We start from the raw sequence: 19,984 nt of genomic DNA on the forward strand, positions 1-19,984 counted from the left end.
GTATTTGAACACATCAGAGTTAGCAAACGCCCGTACCCTGAACATTCACGTAATGATACTCAGATATAACTGAAATCCTGGCTACAGAACTTGCAATCAGACAAAGGTGGTATTAGATTCAATGATCAAATATGTGAAACATGTCAGTGGCTACAATTAGTAAGTAGAGAAGAAACGCAAACAAATTCTGCATAGAGATAGAGATGGGGAAAGGCAAGTTTACCTTCTGCTTGCGCCATGCTGTCAAGCTGCCGATCTTTTAAACTGGTTAGCTCAAGTGGTCCCTGCTTCGCTTCCTTGACCATTCCTGTAGGATCCTGCATATATTCCTGCTTTCAGTTAGCAGGCCAACCTACGGCCTGGGCTCCCCCGCCCAAAGCAAATGCCAAAATATCGCGCCCCCCCCCCCGCCTCTGAGCACTGGATAAAGTCAGTCGGCAGCTGAGCATGCAGCAGCACACCTGCTTGCCTTCTTTACAGGAAACGAGGCTCAAGAGCAGTGACCCCCATCCCACACCTCGACCTTTTTCCAAATAAAAATGCAGCCTGATTTCTGATACAGCGGGAGCAACCTCGTCTCTTCCCAACATGGAAAATCCAGTCGCCGGAAGAATTCCTGCCCTCCCACGTCATCTGCACCAGCAGCTTTTTTAAAAAAGGCCATCTTTATCTGAAAGAGATTAACTGCAAAAGCATGGTAGATAAATGCTTTCAACAGCAGGTGCCAGATGATTGTTCACTCCTTCACAAGTGAGAGGCCTTTTAACTTTTTGTTTGCCTGCCGCGCGGCACAGGGAGGAGAGCTGTCCCTTCCCAAGCGGCAGCGCCTTGCGAAACCATCTCCACTGCTTCAGATCCCCGGGGGCTTTCCCCAGGAGAATAGGACTGTTCAGTTTTAAGTCACCCTATGATATGGATTATGGATTCAAACACTACTGAAAAGAACAAATATGGTAATGAGACAACTCTCAACTTTTTCCACTGATTCCACCAAAGTGAAATTTAAATATCCCTTGCATGCAAATTCCATAGTTTAACTCTTAAAGAGAGCAGCATTTCCTATTTTCTGTCAGATGATAAGGGTTAACAGACCTATCAGGCATCCGCACTCACCCCAGAGGAGTCATGTTCTGAATTTGGACAGGACAAGAATCACGAGGTAAAGAGACTTGCCAAAATTGTTCATCTAAGTACTGGTGGAGGAGGATTCAGCTATTAATACAAAATTAGAAAGCCTAATCTATGTGCTACTATAAATGGCAGCCGGGTCCTTTGAAATCTCTTGGGAATGAAGCAGAAAAGAGAAAATATTTGCTAGACATTTATCTAGCATGTCAGTGAACTTTGTTCACCTGAAAAAGTTCACAGGGGAAACTCTAGAGGGCAAGATGCTCAGCCGAGAACAGCCATCAGCCCCAAAGCTCCTTAAAAACAAGCCTAACTCTTATTCTTGATTTCTCTGCAAAACTGGTCAAAGAGTACACTAACAAATAAGGAAGACAGAGATGTATTTTCTGTCTCTAGCTAACAGCTTGCCCAATCACCAAGTATTACTATCCTGCTGGAACCTTCCTGATGAACAGGAAAGAAAAATACAATTGCAAAATGCAATTATATAGACAAACTGCCTGGGGAAGACAAGGAGGGCCAAATTGAATTCCTAATTCTTACAAAACCAAGCAAGTTTTCAAATTCAAGTGTGTCCTTTCAAACTGTTCACACTCCTGAGAACACACAGACTTGAGACCTGCCCTCAAGGCTTTCACAAGTTCTTGGTGAACACTCATCTCACCGCACCCAACAGCCGACCACAAGCCGTGGACTGCATGCTGGCTGTGCCCTGGGAATCAGACTGGTTATGTGAAAGGCTTCAGAGTAGCCCAAAACCCGAGACCTTCCTCTCAGCGCTAGATATCTCACAGCGACATCTAGACAGGTCTGATGATAAGTCACATCCAAGCCTTGCAGGTTCTCCTAAAGAGTCACCTCCATCTGCAGGGAATGTCAGTGCTCCTAAGAGCCAAACCTGTCTTCAGCATACAGAGAGCCCTACGAAGCAGGAACCCAGCACCTAATGAGAGGAATAGCAGCTTAGATGGGCTCCTGGGAGAAGATGTGATCACAGAGCACTGCATCGAAGCTACAAGGGCAGGATGGCAGATAAACTTTGCCGAGGATCTTTGAGCGGCGCTAGAGGCCGCTGTCATCTCGGATAAGAGTGGATAATCCAGCAGCAGCCAACAGGAGACCCCTGAAGCCCTGCCACCTGCTTGTACAGAGCGGAAATCAAGATGAGGTTAGTTTTGTACCAGGAAGAACGGGATCTATGAGAGAGATTGTGTGCACAGCACTGACGTGCTCGTAATTCACCATTAGCAGACACTGTGCTGCTTAGAGTTCACCTGGAAAAATTCATTTGAAATGTAAGACAATTTGACACTGGCAGGAGATCATCAAAATGACCAAAGAGTAACGTTTGTCACTGGCTCCAACATTCCCATGGAAAAGAAAAAGAAATTAACTGGCAAAAATATTGACTCTAGAAGGTGGCATATTCCCATCCGCTTAGCATCAGTAAACTGCAGTGCTGCAGCAGAATTAAGGGGGCCTAACATGCAGCTGAGTACATGTAAATATGTACAGCAGCAGCTGGCTCAGCGTCCAAGACACATGGCTCTAACACCAGGCAACAATTTGTCATGGTCAGTCCAGGTAGATACTTTGCCTTAAATTCCCCCAAATTGATTTCTCCTGTACTGCCTTTTTTTTTTTTTTTTTCTCCCCTCCTCTCTCTCTCCCTCTAAAGACCCGGGGCATGATTCACACTATTTTGCAACTACTGGAGCATTTGCTGACCAATTTAGTTAGCCAACAAACAGCAAGTAAAACATCACGGAAGAAACGCTAGAGCGAGCCAGGACAAAGCGTGCTGGCTGGCAGACGATGCAAAACCGTACTCCAGACCATTTTGCTAGTCATTTTTCCCCAGACCTAGTAGAGCGTTTTCTGCTTTAACCTTTTGGCTTCAGATGGACAATTTAAGGCCACAAGTTAGGAGATATTGCTGTGATCTAATATTAGATGATAAGCTTGTTTATGTTTTTGTTGCTAAGAGAGACCTGGAGCTTTGGAAACCCTGAAGCAGACCAAATGCTACTGCAACAGCTGCCGGTGGGAACTGAAATCCATACAGTGCTTCCCTGACAACTGTTTGCCATTTTCCTTCTCCCCACCTCCCTCCCAAAACTGGCCTCTTTCCAAAATAATTTTTTCCCATTTAGGTGACCTCTCCGGTTTCTTTAAGTCCATACTTCCTAGTTCAAAACGTGCAAGCAGTTACCCATTCGGTATATCCTGCTGTTACAACATTCCACATTCATAAATAAGGCTTCCTCCACCCCTAAGCACAATGCATCATTGCTGTGTTTTTTCCTCTAGGTAGTTTCAAAGCATCAGTTAAAGGTGGGAGGAACTTTTCTGGTGTTTCTCTTTGCATTAGCATAATTCATAAGAGATGGTTCGCTAATAAAAAATGCAGGAGACTTAAACAGATCTTCTATATTATTTATAGAAACTGATTCGGTTTACAAGCAGTAAATGCAGTAAATTTGGTTTACAGTGCAGTAATATTAATAGATGCTCTTTTTGGCATTTACAAGTACTATCACAGTCAAGCTCCCTGTCTGGAGACTGTGCCAAGAGTCTAGTCTGGTGGGTTTTGTGGAGCCCATTTTTCCTGGGAAGAATCTAAAGCTTCTGAAATTTTATTCTGGGCTTGCCAAAACGGAGATACTGTTGTGGAATCATCTGAAGTATGAACTGAAAGTACAATACACACCCTGTCCTCTTTTGCACAATCTCACTTTGCACCAGGAGTATCCTTAGGCAACTGATCTCAATTCAGCTGTAAATAAAAGCAAGCCAACTGACCCTAGCAAAACTACTAGGAAGGCATAGAGGCACTCCTAATATTATACATAAGTGTCCTTGTGGGCAAAGAGGATGTTCTGTAGTAGCTCTTTCAAATTATTTCCCCGCATAAAGAAATGAAGCAATAGCACAGTCTAGCCTTCTTAGATCTACTGCAGCTGAAGCAAAGCGGTCTTGAGAGGTCAGGTGGCTGACTGCAGACTACTTCTGAGCTCTACCATCTTCATCCTTACAAGCTGATAATTTCCATTATTACTTTTCAGGTCCTTCAACTTCAGGCCATTTAAAATATTTCACAGTACTATCTCCACTCACAAAGTTTGGTATTTTAAGGAGAACTAATTTTAGTTTAGAAGAATCTAGTTACTGAAAACACTCCATGAACTGGCTGCTGAGTACAATTCACTACTGCATTTTATTTATTACCATTTATTTTAATCAACGTCATTGGAAGAAAGAGATCTTGCAAAGGTTAACTTGTTTGCAAGAATAAACATGGACCGTTGGATATTCTGTACTTAAATGCACAAGGTAAATTTCTTTTGAAAAAGAGCACCAGCTATCCCAGGTTTATATTTTTCCAGTCTCAAAATAACACCATGTGATAAGAAAGAGATATGATCAGCTAGATTCAGCATCATTCAAAATGCTGCTACTATTAGAACAGCCTTGGTTGTACATGGAAGACTTCTACCTTTGCACCAGTCTTCCTTTACAGTCAACAGAAAGAAATGTATGCTGCTGGAGCACAGTTCATCTCCTCATGTATCATACGTCCATGATTGCTCAAATAAATCATGCTCCAGAAAATGTTGGCTTTTCACCATTAACTACTGAGGGAGTCTAGGGGACTTGCACAGTAAAGGTGTCTCCATCTGGGCATATGTAAACTTAGCTAAGAAGAATGAGAGAATGTTCTTTTTCTGAATGTGTCTTGGTCCAACACTCACATCAAGATGGGAGTCACGTTACAGAACCTACTGCAAGTGGCTACTGTGCTGTCTGTCTCTCTACACAGAGGCTTTCAGGACTGAGATTAGTAGTTGAGATAGCTACTGAAGAGAAAGGCTGAGAGGCACTGAAAAGACAAGCAGAAAATTATGAAACTAAATTTCACCTACAGCCCAGTGATGAGTTGGTCCAAAACTTTAAGAAGGAGCGAGGCCAGCAGACTGCAACTCCACAGAGCACCTAAGACAGTTCTTACATACCCACCATCACCAACATGTGACATCTGGTCATACAGGAGGAATGACAGGAACTGGCACTCTTCTCACTAACCTTCTGCGCTCCCTGGCTTCCTCAGCTGAGAAGTCCTTTCCTGTAGTTGAGACAGCACCGGCATTCGCAATACCATTGGCAGAGCCGAGTACAGCACGATTTGTGATTACACCTAGGGGGGTGCTAGCAGAGATGCCCTCTGTATTTTTCTCTACAGCAGAATCAGTTTGTTGCCTGAAAGGGGCTCTGAAATAGAGGAGACATAATGGAAAGCAAAGCAAGTGAACTCGACTGCCAACTGAGAAGACCAGGCACCTCAAGGGAGCACTGACAGTTCATTTTCCTGGTTCTAGAGCTGTGTTTTTGAAGAGAACAGCACACATTAAAATGGTTTTAAAAAAAACTTGTAGAAGAATAAACAGGAGGAAATTATAATCTTGACACCCCTGTTTGTAGTAAAAAATGATGAGAACATTTTACTGGTGAATAAGCAGAAAGAATGAACTCCAGGAGCTTGTAAACCGAATGCCCAAGAGCAGCCGGAATAAAACACTGCCTATAACAGGACAGTAAGAGTGCACAACTAAGCACTCCAGTGAGTGAAGAAGCTATGGTCACACATGGTATTTTAAGTGCTTCCTGGTGCATACGCACTCCTGAAACAGTCCAATAGACCAATACAGAAGTATCTTACCAGCACTTCCTGTGTGGAAGTATATTTCTAACCCACAATCCATTCTGGCATTCAGAACTTCCAACCCAAATGCTGATTTTCTTCAGCATTATCTGAACTGCGAGCTGTTACCTGGTATACTGGCGGGCTGATGCAGTAGTGTTCACACCGAGAGATGTGGGACAGGAAGAGACAGGTTGCCACTGGGTGCCCAATGAGGTAGATGAACCAATGGTAGTGGGTGAGGTAGCTAGAGATGTATTGCGACTGGTTGAAATGTAGGGACTGTTGAGGTCACTACTTCTACCAAATGAAGCACTGTAAAACATCACAAAATCACGTCCTTCAGAGCACAGTTATTATTCAACAGAACATCACCCCAGCTGGGCTCTCAGCTGGAAAGGGAGGGAATATTATATCTTAGCAAAATGTATGCAAAGAGATTAGAATATAGCAGGGTCACTGAAGATCATTCATGCGCAGCCTAGTGCTAGCATCACACCTTTTAGATAAGCCCAGATGAGTTTCAGTGAGAGAATAACGGTGTGGAGGTGAATCAGTGAAGATCAGAAGGGAAAAATCTTACTGCACTGAAAACAGCACACACTGCACCCCCGTGTATGGGAGAAAGGTAGAAACAATGAGCAAGGATCAGATTGCTAAAAGCAGGGAAGGAAAGAATGACATAAGCAGGTCTGGCTGCATCACCTCCTACTTCCAGTTTTAAGAACTTCTTTTCAATGGCTTACAGCTTTGGCAAAGACGACTAGTTCAGGCTCTGATTTTCTTTAGGGAGCATTTGGCACAAACTCCGTGCCAAATTTCTATTGGGAAAATAGGTACCAAAATGGTCCAAAAAATAATCAAGAATAAAAGTTGACCTAGAGAAAGAGCAGACTAGGACAAAGAGCCGTAGGTTTATGGAAGGCTAGGGTAAACAGACTAGAACTGGCAGTCAAAACTGGAGCATGAGTCAGACAGAGCAGCCTGAGGCTGAAAGAAAACTTGAAGGGGACAGGTCCACTGCCAAGGACAGTTCAGGGGAAGATCCAGTCCAATTCACTTTGGCACCCAATTTACAAATACGTTTCATATATCAAGATCATCAGCCAGCCCAGAATAAGCAGCTGGTTCCTCTACAGCCAGAGGAGAGACTGGTATACCCTGGATGGCCTCCACGGGGAGATCTTTTACATATGGGCTCTTCAGTTGATGGGCTTTTGCCATATCCAGGTCAAAGGAATAATCAAGTTATTGTCACCAAGTAACAACCTCCACCAGACCCCAAACAAAGCTTCCCCTGGAAAACTGGCTCCTGCCCTGGAGGACTGTGAAACACGAAATCCTAATGGAAATAACTGCCTCTCCTTGTTGGCTCTTTGCTCAGGAGGAAACGGCCAAACCTTGAAGACGTGCTAGGAGGAAGGGTGAGAGCAGGGAGCTGAACCTGGCTGGTGTGGGTGCAGAGCAAGCAGCTGTGAAGTTGCAGAAATGAGAGGGAGAAATCAGTGCCTGGCATAATGAGAAGATGATGGTGGCGGAGCACACGCGAGGGGATTGAACAAGAGAAGGAGCAGGCAAAAAGCTGGTGGCAACCCTGGGAGAGCAGGGCTGATGTGGATATTCAGACCCTCTGGCACCCAAGAAGGATACTAAGGTGCAGAGGTTGGGGTGTGAGAGGTGGCTGGAAAGGAGACAAAGGACTTGGGAAGGGAGGAAACTAGTAAGACCTGATACAGACTGTTTTTCAGAAGGGAAAAGGTAATGGGTGAATAGGGGAGAGCTAGTGGTTAAAAAGACGAGAGAGCAGGACAGAAGCAGAACCAAGTACCGGGGAGAATAAAGATGTGGGGGACTTGGGAGGGGGAGAAGAGGAAAAGAGAATAAGAGCATGGTGACACTATCCAGTGTGCCCACTCCCACACCCACCCACCCTGGGTCGGAGAACTGCAGTGTTGGGGTTCAACTCACACACTGCTGCTCGCAAGACGGGAGCCAAGGCATTGCCAGCTGTACAGGAATTCAACTCCCCACCCCATTATCTTGCACACGTGCCACCAGGCAGTTTGAGATGGACTCTAACGCTTTTAGTCAATTGCTCACATTTGGTGTTAGCAGGCCCAGAAAATTACAAGAAAAAAGGTTAGCTGGAAAACCTTGTTAATTAACAGCTGTGTCCATATGAATCTATAAAAAGGAAGATCATGAATTTATGGTAAAGAATTTGACATTAGAAATAAAAAGGACACTGACACACTGCTATTCATTCTGTAACATAAACACCAGAGAACGAGTGATGAAATGGAAAGCAACATCTCAAATTGATAAAAAGTAATACTTCTGAAAACAGCTAAATTCAGAAACTTGTTGCCGTAAACCAATAGGGCAAGTGGGATTCAAAACCCCTCCGACACTTACACGCACACTAACAAAAAAAATTTGCACAAAACACGTAACTATTTTTTGAACACACTGCCATGGGGTATTGTAGAGATTGAAATGGGATTTCCTTACGAAAGTTAGACACAGGGGTGGTTATTAAGAACAATGGCCTAGGTATGACCCTGCCTCCTAACTTAATGATTGCTGGAAACAAGGAGAGCACAGGAGGGAAAAAGACTACTCTTAAGTCATCCTGACTTTTGCACCTTGTCCCTCAATACTGGTTGCTCTCAGAATCTGGACGGCATGGACTGCTGACCTCACGTCCTGTAACGGTTTTTTATGTGGAACAAAAATAGGAAGACAATATATCTGCAAATATGAAGCAAATGAAGAAGAAACTAACTGTGTGAAAAAGTTATTTCACTTTAGGGTATGTGATCCCTCCCTGTGAGGCATCTCTTGTCAAAGGATGTGAAAGGAAGCAAGCTAGATTAATTGTGTGCTATGCCATTTTCCCCCCAAATCCTTTTACGTATGAGTAATGTGAAGAGCTGTTCAAAGGGCAACATGCACTGAAATGGAGAACAAGCTGTCACAAAAGGGTTCTGTGAAATTTTTCCCTAGTCATATACATGTAAAGTAGAATGAATGGCAGCCAGGACCATTAGACAGAGAGCTTTAACATGTGCTTCAACTAAACTTGACAAACACTTGCAATATTACTGCAAGCTATTTTGTTTCCTTTACAGCAGAAAAGCCATTCTGGATGCCTTAGAAGAAAATCTCTTGCTGTTGTATACTCTTTATTTGGGGGTCATATAGAAGGACTTACAACATTTAACTAGATACCTTCATGGAAATTAGTTAAATGATAATGTAAAAGGGAATGCAGATGTACTGAAGAGGTCCTGTCAGTAACATCCAAGTTTGTCATGTCCACTTCAGTTCCTCTTCTCTCAGGATGAGCTTTTAGCTTTTGGAATTGTATTTAGAGTTTTATTAATACATGGAAGTGACAAAAAGCGCATCCTTAAAGGGCAACCTGGTTCCCTTTCTCATCTTAGAGGCTGACACTCAAGACTGGAACAAACAGAGGTTGAATATGATTATATTTAATTCCTCCGTGCTTTTCTATAGAAAACTATCAGCAGGTAGTGGAAAAATTGATTAAGGTTTTAGTGCTTGTCCATTAAACGTAAAACCACTGAGATCTTTAAAAAAACAAAAACCCCAATAAAACCCCTACCTTTTATTCCTACTAGACAAAGCTTTTCTCTGCAATTGCTCACAATCCAACACCCTCCCACGAGAGGCCAGAATTCAGCCTTTGTGACAAGAAATATGCTAGTGAATCCACTGCTAGGGAAAACCTTAGTTGCTCTCTGTACAGTTTAATGAAGGGAATACAACACAACTATATGAACTACAATACTAAATCTGGTTCTGGACTGGCTGAGATAAACAGTCAAAGATTGTAAGATTTCAACAGACAGTGATTTTAGTGATGTTACTGACTGGACTGTCTTTCAGAGCAGGGAGCAATAAGGCATGGAAGCTGCAAGAAGCAAAAGTTTTCCAATGCAATCAGCAGCTGCTTGTTTGATTGCCTTTAAAGAGACAAGCTACGGAGGCTGGCCTGTCATCAGGTCCCAGGATAGATGTGAAGTCACTGGAATGGCTCAGCAGATCAGGAAAAAAAAAAAGAAAATCTACTGCTTGAAGCAGATATGTTTCACCTTTTGTGGAAATACGTTTGCTTGCATGCGCTCAGCAATTGGAGAGATATGTCCTGTAAGAGAGCTTACCACTACCAACATTACAAAACATATGTCTCTTCCCAAATACCTCAAGCAATTGTTTCATCTTCAGGACAGTTATTTAGTTCAAGATCTAGAATTTCGTGAAACACCATCTAAATCTTTGAAATATTTTTGGCCTTTTCATTAAGCACAGATCGAATGGCTTTGCAGCATGACATGTTTATAGAGGCTATTGTGATGGCTCCCAGTGCTCCCTAAAATAAAGATGAGGTGATGGTGCAGTACTTGCACAAGGGAATGGTCATTCTTCTTGCAATGGAGATGAAAACTCAGTAATGCATGATTTGCCTTACTCCAACAGCAGGCCAAGAGCAGGCCACTGGTTCATCTCATTCATAGTTGGCCATTGGCTGGTGCCTCAAGGAAATGGAGCCTCTGCCTTCCAAACAGGTAAAAGATACTACCAATTAAAGAAGTTATGTACAGGATTGATCTCCTGATTCTGCTTGGCCAGTCTACCAACAATCAGAAATTGCCTCTACGGTTTCACATACACTGTGCAGAAACGGTTTTCTTACTGCCACAAGAAAGTGTTTGGAGACATCAGTCACACTCATTAACAAGTGTCAACAGTAACGCACAAGATGACTACTATTTTTCGTGATAATTTTGAATCCATAAACATGCACTAACATAAACCAAAACTACAGAGGAGCTACAACTTACCTGTTAATAGCTATCTGAACAATGATTTCACAGTATAATTGCTGTACTCTGTTTAAGATCAATTTTTATTTTATTATCTAACCATAATACTAACATAACATTGAGACAAAAGATTTTGCATTTGAAATATATGAACAAGAGCATTTAAATTCAGATCAACAATTTACAAACCAGCAAAAATGATGGTCTTTAAAAAGACTGTTTAGCATGACAAATGTAGGCAAATCTTAATTTTTGTTTCCTGCTCCCAGCAGTAAGAGAGTCCCAAGGCCAATTACACTGATGCAGAATTCAGAAAGCAAAAGAATGAAGTTTGGAAGGTATGTGAAGAGTAGATCTGATTGCCTAGGAACCCATATAAAACAGTTGGCCATACCTTTTCAAGTAGGTAGATACATAGGTGGCTGGTGCACCCGAATGAGGGGCTTCGTTTCCCTTTGATTCATCCCTCCACGGCTGCCGGGTGTAAGAACCACTCCGCACTAGGTTAACAGCTGATTCTCTAAAGCAGTAGAGAGCAAAACGTTGGTTTAGAAAAATTTTCGGAGCACGCTTTTGGTTCCTCTACAGTCCTGCTATGAGGAGTATTTACAATGCAAAGCCTTCTCTTACACTTAGGAGCACCATTTTTTGCAGGTGGCACATCTCATTGAAACACTCCTACTGGCCTTAACATTAGTTTCTGTGAATACCAGCTGTACTATTTAAGAATCATAAGAAGATGTGATGTTTTGCTTGAAGAGGAGCAAGACCTTTTTTAAAGCTGAAAACTTGTAATTGAAGTTTAGATTGCCCATAACAGTATTTTAATATATTAAATAACACCATTTGATTTTGTCTGCCACCTTGTATCATACAACACCGCACAAATAGACAAATATTGCAACTGCAAGGACTTTTTACTCTCCAAGTTATCCAGGCAATGACAGAAGTAAAAATGATTCAGTACTGCGTATCCTTTGCTATGCTTAGCAGCAGAAAACAACAAATAAAATAAAATAAAATATGTGTCAATATCTAAAATTACTTGACAATTTATGAATAAAGTATTAGTAGTCCTATTCAGCATAATTACCAGGGCACGTTCTCCTAACTCCTGTAATGATAATACGCCCTGTTCCGCTCTGGTCCGGCCCATGGGCCAGTCATGGGCTGGACCTAGAGCCAGCCTAAAACGTATGCAACAGTAACCCATTTACTCATTAGCCTGCAACTGTTTTTCATTTTTCAGCTGCACTACTGATTCTGATGCCCTTTCATGGATGTGGGTTCCATGAAGGAATACTCATGCTGTTTCAAAAGGAAAGAGTACTGGGGAAAAAGTTCTACAGAGGATGTCTGGTTACCAGACCAGTCCTGCTTACTCTCTATTTTATAGAGCAAAGGACACTTATCAGCAGTCAGCTGGATGTGCCACTCAATATGAGCTACTGCCAAAACCACTCGGGCTTATCAGTCATTCAAACACAAATTGTCTGCTAAATTCCAAATCACAGTAGCTGGCTGAGATTAAGCAAGAACACAGCAGGGAGGTTCCAGCAAAAGATCAGTGAAGAATCTCAAACTGTGCTAAAATTCTCTCTCCTGGTCATCTTCTCCTATGACTTTTTCACAACAATTATAGTTCACAATGGCATTTCTATGTGTGCTTTTCTAACACTTTTGGAGGAGTGGCTGGAAACGATGCTAAGCCCAAGTCTTCCTCCCTCTTGCAAAAACTGTGAAGAACCTGTTTGGAGGAATTAGCTCCTCAGCCATGTCTTGAGGTACTTGAGACATTTATCCCATTTATACTGTGGTTCTGTCCAGGGGCAACTATATGAAATCACTGTAAAAACCAGCCCCTGCAATGGAAACAGTTCCATATATGAGATATTCACAGACTCAGGTGACTCAAAAAGTGAAAGAAGTGAGAACAAACAGATTGAAGGTAACTATTGAGCACGTCATAGAAATACAAGTGCAAATACCAACTACAGAAACCGGGAATTTCCATATAAAAGGAAAAAAGAGGCATAAATCTAGTTTCCTGGATGGAGACGATATATGTAGGAATATAGGGGTGGAGAACCCAGACTGCTGTCCTGCTCATCTAAATGAAAGGCAACTTACCAAAACATTTCATAGGTCAGAGATAGCTCCAAACATTGTGAATACCTGTGCACTTGGGACTGCTGAGAAAAGATATGAAGCGTGAACACAGGAAAAAAAGGTATTCTGGAGGAATAGTCTACGGAACAGACGCTGAGTTCAGTCAGTCTTACCTGTTTTCTTTTTCTTCTATATCGCTTGTACTGCTTAGTCTTCTGGGGGCTATCGTGGCAAGATAGCTCTTGTTGTCTTTATCCTGATGAAGCAAAAGAAGTATTTCAACTGCAAAGCTGTTATACTTTCAGTGCATTCAATGAGAACAACATTTTTGTTCCAATTTCTTCAATTAAGAAAGCATTTTCCTCTCAACCAACAAATGGTTTAAGGCATTTTTGGATAAGAAATCTGACAGCATAAAGGTATCAGTTTTGAAAATGATTTCCTGAACAGCACGTTAGTAAATAGAAGCAGCTTCTAACAAGGTCTTATCAAGGACTACTTGTAAATGGGCAGCACAGCTACAGCTAGTGAACACATGGGATGGGATCCACTAATATAGCTGGTGGATACATGAAGAATCCATTTAAATCACAGCAAAGGATAATTTCCACTGCGGATGTGTGCTACTGTCTGCATTAGATAGTTTCCATTAAAGAATGGGCCATGCCAGACTGGCAGCCATTTCTCATTGGCAGCAGGCTTCAACCTGAGCATTAAGTAGGTAAAAGGGGCACTACACAACAATTCTGCAGGGAAAACTGGCAGGACAGGGTTAAAAAACATTTTATATACATACATACATACATATATATATATATATATGTATGTATATATGTATGTGTGTGTGTGTGTGCATGTGTGCATATGTGTGTGTGTGTGCGCGCGCACGCACGCATGTAAAGAATGAGAGAGACCTAAATCTGTTCTGGATACAAAAAATGGCAATGATTCAAACCCAAAGGAAAAGGGTCTGAAACCTGTGAGTAAACACTGCGCTAGTGGGATGCACTAAAACTTCTTTGCTAGAAGCCAAACCTTTTCTTTGTTGTCTAATAATGCAGATATACGAGGACTCGACGAAGAACGATAGATAGAAGAACTCCTATCTCTCTGTGCCTCACGAGTAGCAGCGACTTCACTCAACATGTTGTGGCTGCCAGTCTTCCGCAGACCCAGTCGCCAAGATGAAGGTGACTCATCCTTCTGCTCTTCTGACTTGTTGAGCCAACTGAACTGTAGAGGAGAAAGAGGGACATTTGGAAGAAATAAGGGTACTGCAAAGCACAATCTAAGTTCTGAAAGAGTATTAACAAGCCACAGCTTTTGCTGGGCTACACTTGAAAGCATAACACTTTGATTTCACTTCGAGTCAATTTGATTTCCTGCTTAGGTTTAATTACATGACATAGCTCAAGAGAAGCTCCGAGGGAAGCAAGCTGCTGCAGTGGCCTCATCCCCAAGGATGCACAATGAAAGAAATCTTGTGTCACTGTGCCGCTCCCCTCACCCACATACTGCCCTCTTCCAGCTCTGTAGTGAGAATGTAAAAAGAACAACGAAGCTTTTATTAGTACTGGTTTGGGAAGGAGGAATTATTCAGTAAAGGCAAAAAAAAAAAAAAAAACTAAAAGTAATCAACTCTTTTAGGACTAGCTGCAAATAAAACTTTTGCACAGACTTTTAAACTGGAGAGAGTCCAGCAGAGGCCACTAGGACGGTCAGGTAGCTGGAGCACAAAACCTGAAGGGGGAGGGACAGAAGAAATTTGGGTTGTTTAGCACGGAGAAGACAAGGCTAAGGAGAGATTAAACTGCTCTCTCTAAAATCCAGAAGGGTGTGGGGAGTTACAGGAAACATGCGGCTGGACCTCTTCTCAGAATTCTGCAGTGCAAGGAGAACGAGGAACAGGCACAAGTTCCAGCAAGGAAAATTTCATTTAGACATGAAAGAAAAAAAACTTTCCCCTAGGAATGATGCTGCACTGGGACAGGGAGCCACACAGATGGGGATATCTCCATCCTCAGAGACTCTCTAGTACTCAGCCAGACTTGGGTAGTTCAAAGCAACATGATGCAGGTTTGAAGTTAATCCTTCTTTGAGCAAGAAGGTGGAATACAGGCTTCCACAGGCCCCTTCTAACTTAATTCCTTGTACGATCATGCAATCACGTTCTACACATATTACAGAACGGACCTTCATGTATTTTGTTACACGAAGCACTTTTGACAAGCATGTATTATTCCTCAAATGTACAATTGTACAAACGTACAACCTTAGCTACAACTACAAAGTCTCACAAAACGATGCCTACTGCCATTCAAGAATGGAGCCTGGGCACCACAATAAATTCTTCCACAAAGACCGGGGCTCACCACTGAATTGTGTGAAAAAGGCAAACAAAACATTAGGAATTATTAGAGAAGAAACAGAAAAGCAAACAGAACATCAGTAGGCCCCTGTGTGACTGAAGGATACACCCACATCGTCAACATTGCACACAACTCCGGACTCCACAGCTCAAAAACAGTATAAAAGAAGTGGAAAAGATTCAGAGAAAGGCAACAAGAAAGGCAATGAAAGTATGGGGAGTGATTCAGTGTATTAGGACTCTTCAGGCTGAGATTCAAGAGAGGTATACAGAATCATAAGTGGCACCGAGAAGGGTGAACAGGGATCAATTATTTATTATTCCTTCCCATAAAGGAACTAGGGGCAGCAAACAAAACCAGCATGTGGCAAGCTTAAAGAAACAAGTGCAGGAAGCTCTGTACAATGTGTAACTAAGTTGCAGAACCCTTTGCCACTGCATGCTGTAGGCTTCCAAACATAATGGATACTCAAAAAGTTACCGGGTAAGTTCACAGAGGAAAAAGTCAGCAGCGGATGTCAAATACAAAAATACCACCCTCAGGCTCAGCAAGTCCTTGAAATGCAAATGGCTGGAAGGTGGGAGACAAGTCCAGCTAAATTCTCACGTCTTCTCTAGTATCTTTTGATGGTCACTCTCAAGGGCAGGATACTGGGGTAGACAGGTTTTGGGTTAAAGCTGATAAGGTGTTTTTATGCTAGGTTCTATGTAACACAGAACATCTGACATTATTCAAAATAAAGAAAGCTACTGGGGAGTTCTGTCCTTGTCTAACAAGACTGCAAAGGTAAATTTTTGTACACAGTGTGTACTGTCTTAGCTAACATTATTTTAATGCAGATGAACAGAGTTTATCCGTACTCCACTTATTCTGACACTTCCAGTCTATTGAGCTACAAAACTCCAATGCTTTTATGTAGCTTTGACACTTTCCTTAGAGAAAACTCAATTCCCCCCTGTAAAAACTCCCTCCTGTAATTTCTAACCACAGACTAACTCCCTCCTATAATTTCTAGCCACAGACTAACATCTCCATGAATGGAGGCAACACAAGCACTCGCATATCCCTATATATAACCCAATCTGACAAAGGCAGTTACAAAACAACAAAAATGTAAACAAATGCAAAGGAGTCAGTCTTAAGGGACTAAGGTCAAATTAACAATGGCTTTGCACATAGGCCCACTTCTGTACCCTCACAGCATTACTGTGGGTACAAACAGCTCAAATGAGGTGAAAATAAGACTGCAGCGAGGAAGAAGTTAACTGCACTGCTCACACCTCACAGCACCCTTCTACCTTTAACAATTCCCCAGCTAAGTAAGCCAGGGTTGAACAATGCCCAGAGGAGCTCTCTTTCATCTAGCCAAGAAGTGAGACTTAGTAGCATGTTTAAAAAGGAAAAATGTGTCTAACTAAGAAACTTTTTCCCTCTCACATGTACCCAGTACTTCAGTCTTTGGCAAGTAGCCTGCATTGTATATCTGTCTTCCACATTAAGAAAAGAAAAAGAAAAAAGAAACCAGAAGCATAAGATACTCATCCTTGGAAGAACATGGAGTTTCCTGGTGCCAACTAGCTGAGTGACATGAGAGCTGGAGAATTCAGATAAGATTTCAGCAACTCTGCTTCACCTTTAAAAAGCTTCCATAGCCTAGCTATCTAGTCAGATGCAAACTTTATCCTCTCTGCTTACTGGGCTATAACATCATGCCACTGAATCAACCGAGTTTGGCAATTCAGAGACACTTTAGAAGATAATGCCAGCTTCGCTGCTAGGGAAACAGCGGCAGGAACCAGCAGGAACCAGGTTGGTGAAGGATGGTGAAGGATCTCCTGCTGGTAAGAGACTGGGATCAGCTATCTCAGTATTGACAATGACACAAAGTACTTGCAGTAAGCAGGGTGTCTTTTGTGAACAGCACAACTTGCTTCAGAGGATAAAAGACTGGGAGAGGCATACAAATATCCTCCTTTGTGCTAGTCCTATACTACTGTTAATACAGCACCTTTATCTTAATCACATACTATTGTGTTTTCCTAATTCAACTCTTACAGCTCCTCTGAAAACCAGTTTCCGAGTGACTATTTCCCAGTAAAACCTACTGCTTTCAAGCACTGTTTGAGTCCACATTGATTCCAAATGCACTTACTCTTCTGGCAGATGCAGTGAAGGAGTTGGGCTCTGGTGGTGGTATTTGTTCAGTGATGCTAGGCCTGGTTTCATGGCTGGAGTGGTTGGCAAAGGACTCTTCCTTCCTTTCTACAATTTTAAAGAAGAAGAGAAACCAAACGTTTCAGTATTGTACTTCCAAGGCTCTTCTTTACAAGCACAATGTGCACTAACCTCAAATTCAGAGTTGCTGTCACCTCAGAATGCTTTAGATCCTAAAGATGATTTCAGTGCCACAGCTAAACAGTCTTTTTTCTGCAGGCTTTCTACTGACTTTTTATTTCCCCAGTTCCCCAGATATGTTTGCCAAGAAGAGCAGAAGCAAGCTTTTGAATGTCACCCCCCCAAGACAAGCAAAATCTTTGCAGAAAACATTTTAAGTAGGACAACGGAGTTTATTCACAATTTTATTTCCTTTCTCAGTGACTGCTCTTCCCTTGTGAAATTCAGGAAGAAAAGCAGAGTGTGCCATTACCACTGCAGTACATGAGCATGCATTAGAGCACGCATCTTCCGAGTAAGCCTGGCGGTGGATTTCGTTACATGGTTCTACTGCAGTTGCTCACGTTAGCAGGCATAATTTCTGGTCCTCTCCAGGGACGTGGATTTTTCCACACGAAGCTAGGACTGATTCCCAAAAGAACTCCTTAACAATGCCCAAAGCAAGCTAACCAAACACTATCAAAGCTCACAACTGGCTTGCAGCTTGTTAAGACAACTGGAATCGGCCAGAATTAAAACTTTCTTCTTATCTATGCCCCAAAGCTGACACTTCCGTCAGGCTTTATCATGGGGCACAGAAACCAGAGACTATGCTTCAGGCATTCTGTTTGAATGCAAAATTCAAAAATCAAATTCTGTTTAAATGACAGACGTGCACAGGGCTCTTATACAGGCTATTTACAAACCATGGCCACGTGCAACATGCCTGAGAAATGATGTCCCTACAACAACAAAATGCTTTCCTCTCACAGCTAAAAGTGCCTCACACAGTCCTGCTTTTGAGAAAACAAAGTCACTTTGAGTGTAACCACAAAATCAGCATCAGGAAATGGGGTACGTGCAGCCAACAAAAATCTCCTAGTACACATAAAAAGCAGTTGGGTAGGGAGCATCTGTGAGAATGGCACCTTGGAGCTTGGAGATCTTTCTGAAACAAACGTTCTCACTCCTAGATACAGGATTCAAAGGACACAGGAAACAGAAAAGAGCAAGTCAAGAGAAACATTTCAAAATTACAGACAGTTAGCAGAACTGACAGAGCCAAGATTAGAGAGACAAGCATGCACCTCCCCTAGAAAAAGTCTGCATGATATTGAAGTTGACCTCCACCTATCTCAGTCACCCTTCCCTCTCTTTGTATTATCGCAGAACTTCCAAAGGTCATCTGCACTGAATATTTCATTTCTTGAGTCTAACGCTCTGAAACGTCGCACACTTTTGCACAGCCCTTTTAGGAAGCAGGCGGTAGATTACTCATATCTCCCTGTAGGCTTGAATCAGCTTACAGGAGACCATGAAAATGGATAGAGAGCTGGACAAAAAAATTACACGCTTGCCATTTGCTGGTTTCTTGAGACTGAAGTCTGTAAAACATGGGAGAATTCAAGACACTGCAGGAAGGAGAGAAATATAAAGCAAACAGATCCAATCTGACAGTTGGCAGAGATCATAGGCTGGACTAGATGCTGACTGGTGACCCATTTTGGAAGTTTATAGTACAGAGGTCAGGCTTCAAGGTCAAACCTAATTATAAGGGCAAAAGCCCAAGAGGTAATGACAGGTTAGGAAGGAACTATAACTGTAAGCAATGTGACTGAAAGGAGTCAATCGCAGATGAAGGATAGGTGAAAGCACCTTGCACTGGCAAAGTGAGAGATCAGATGATCACAGGCATCTTTGTCTTCAGTGCAGGACATCACATTTTACTTTACTAAAATTTGAGCAATAAACCTCATGAGCTCCAATCAAAGGGAAACAGGTCAGGATTAGTTCAATCTCCCCAAACTGAGGTTGGTGAGACTGAAAATTTAGTTCTCCCATTTGGTAATAACTAGGCCTTCCAAAACGTGACAGGAAATTTCAGTCTTAGATGTCTTAGATGTCATTTTTCTAGAGGGTATTTTGAAGCATTTGGAGCTTCCCTGGCCTGCTTTAATTCACAATAATCGATTATTGTAACAGAGTAAGGCTGTCCTTGCCCCAGATAATGATCACAGACTTTTATACTGATCTTTCTCTTGGTTATATATAGCTCAAATGCAAAATTGTTAATTGTTCTCAAGATGAATAAAATGACATTAATGCACTTTGCTTCTTTTGTTTGAAGAGCAACACAGATTGTAAGAAACATGGTACTCTGAGGCACTCCAGCAATTTCCCTGATCACCTCTTCAAATTTCATAACCTCCCTCATTCCCTGTAAATCCCACAAATCTAACACAATCTGAGACCCTTCAAAATCATACTTCAAAATAAAATTCTGTATTATACTCTCATCAGCTTCTACTTTACGCCATTTCATGCTCAGTTAGCAAACTGCTCCTATTTTTCCTTTAAGAGGTTCACTCCTAACAATGTTTTGCCTTTTTCTTCTTCTTTAATTCTTAATCTGGTCTTTAAACTCTTTAGGGCAATAACCGCCTTTGTCTGTCCAG

At 42.1% G+C, this 19,984-nt stretch overlaps 1 protein-coding gene across 8 annotated transcripts in view; it reads right to left on the reverse strand.

Moving 5' to 3' along the window:
* Positions 1 to 19,984, reverse strand: part of PPP1R12B (protein phosphatase 1 regulatory subunit 12B) — a 127,908-nt gene that overhangs the window by 58,758 nt on the left and 49,166 nt on the right. For 6 of the 8 annotated variants that reach the window (XM_068918082.1, XM_068918083.1, XM_068918089.1 and 3 more), the window contains 6 exons: positions 17,308 to 17,417; positions 13,822 to 14,019; positions 12,960 to 13,042; positions 11,072 to 11,197; positions 5,957 to 6,142; positions 5,212 to 5,397 (listed from right to left, as the gene is read on the reverse strand). In XM_068918082.1, the coding sequence (XP_068774183.1) occupies positions 5,212 to 5,397; positions 5,957 to 6,142; positions 11,072 to 11,197; positions 12,960 to 13,042; positions 13,822 to 14,019; positions 17,308 to 17,417 (889 nt within the window). The remainder of the gene's footprint in view (positions 1 to 5,211; positions 5,398 to 5,956; positions 6,143 to 11,071; positions 11,198 to 12,959; positions 13,043 to 13,821; positions 14,020 to 17,307; positions 17,418 to 19,984) is intronic. The other 2 variants (XM_068918085.1, XM_068918086.1) reach the window with 2 other exon arrangements.

This window comes from Struthio camelus, chromosome 24 (genome assembly GCF_040807025.1).
Source record: "Struthio camelus isolate bStrCam1 chromosome 24, bStrCam1.hap1, whole genome shotgun sequence".
In the NCBI taxonomy this organism is placed as follows: Eukaryota; Metazoa; Chordata; class Aves; order Struthioniformes; family Struthionidae; genus Struthio; species Struthio camelus.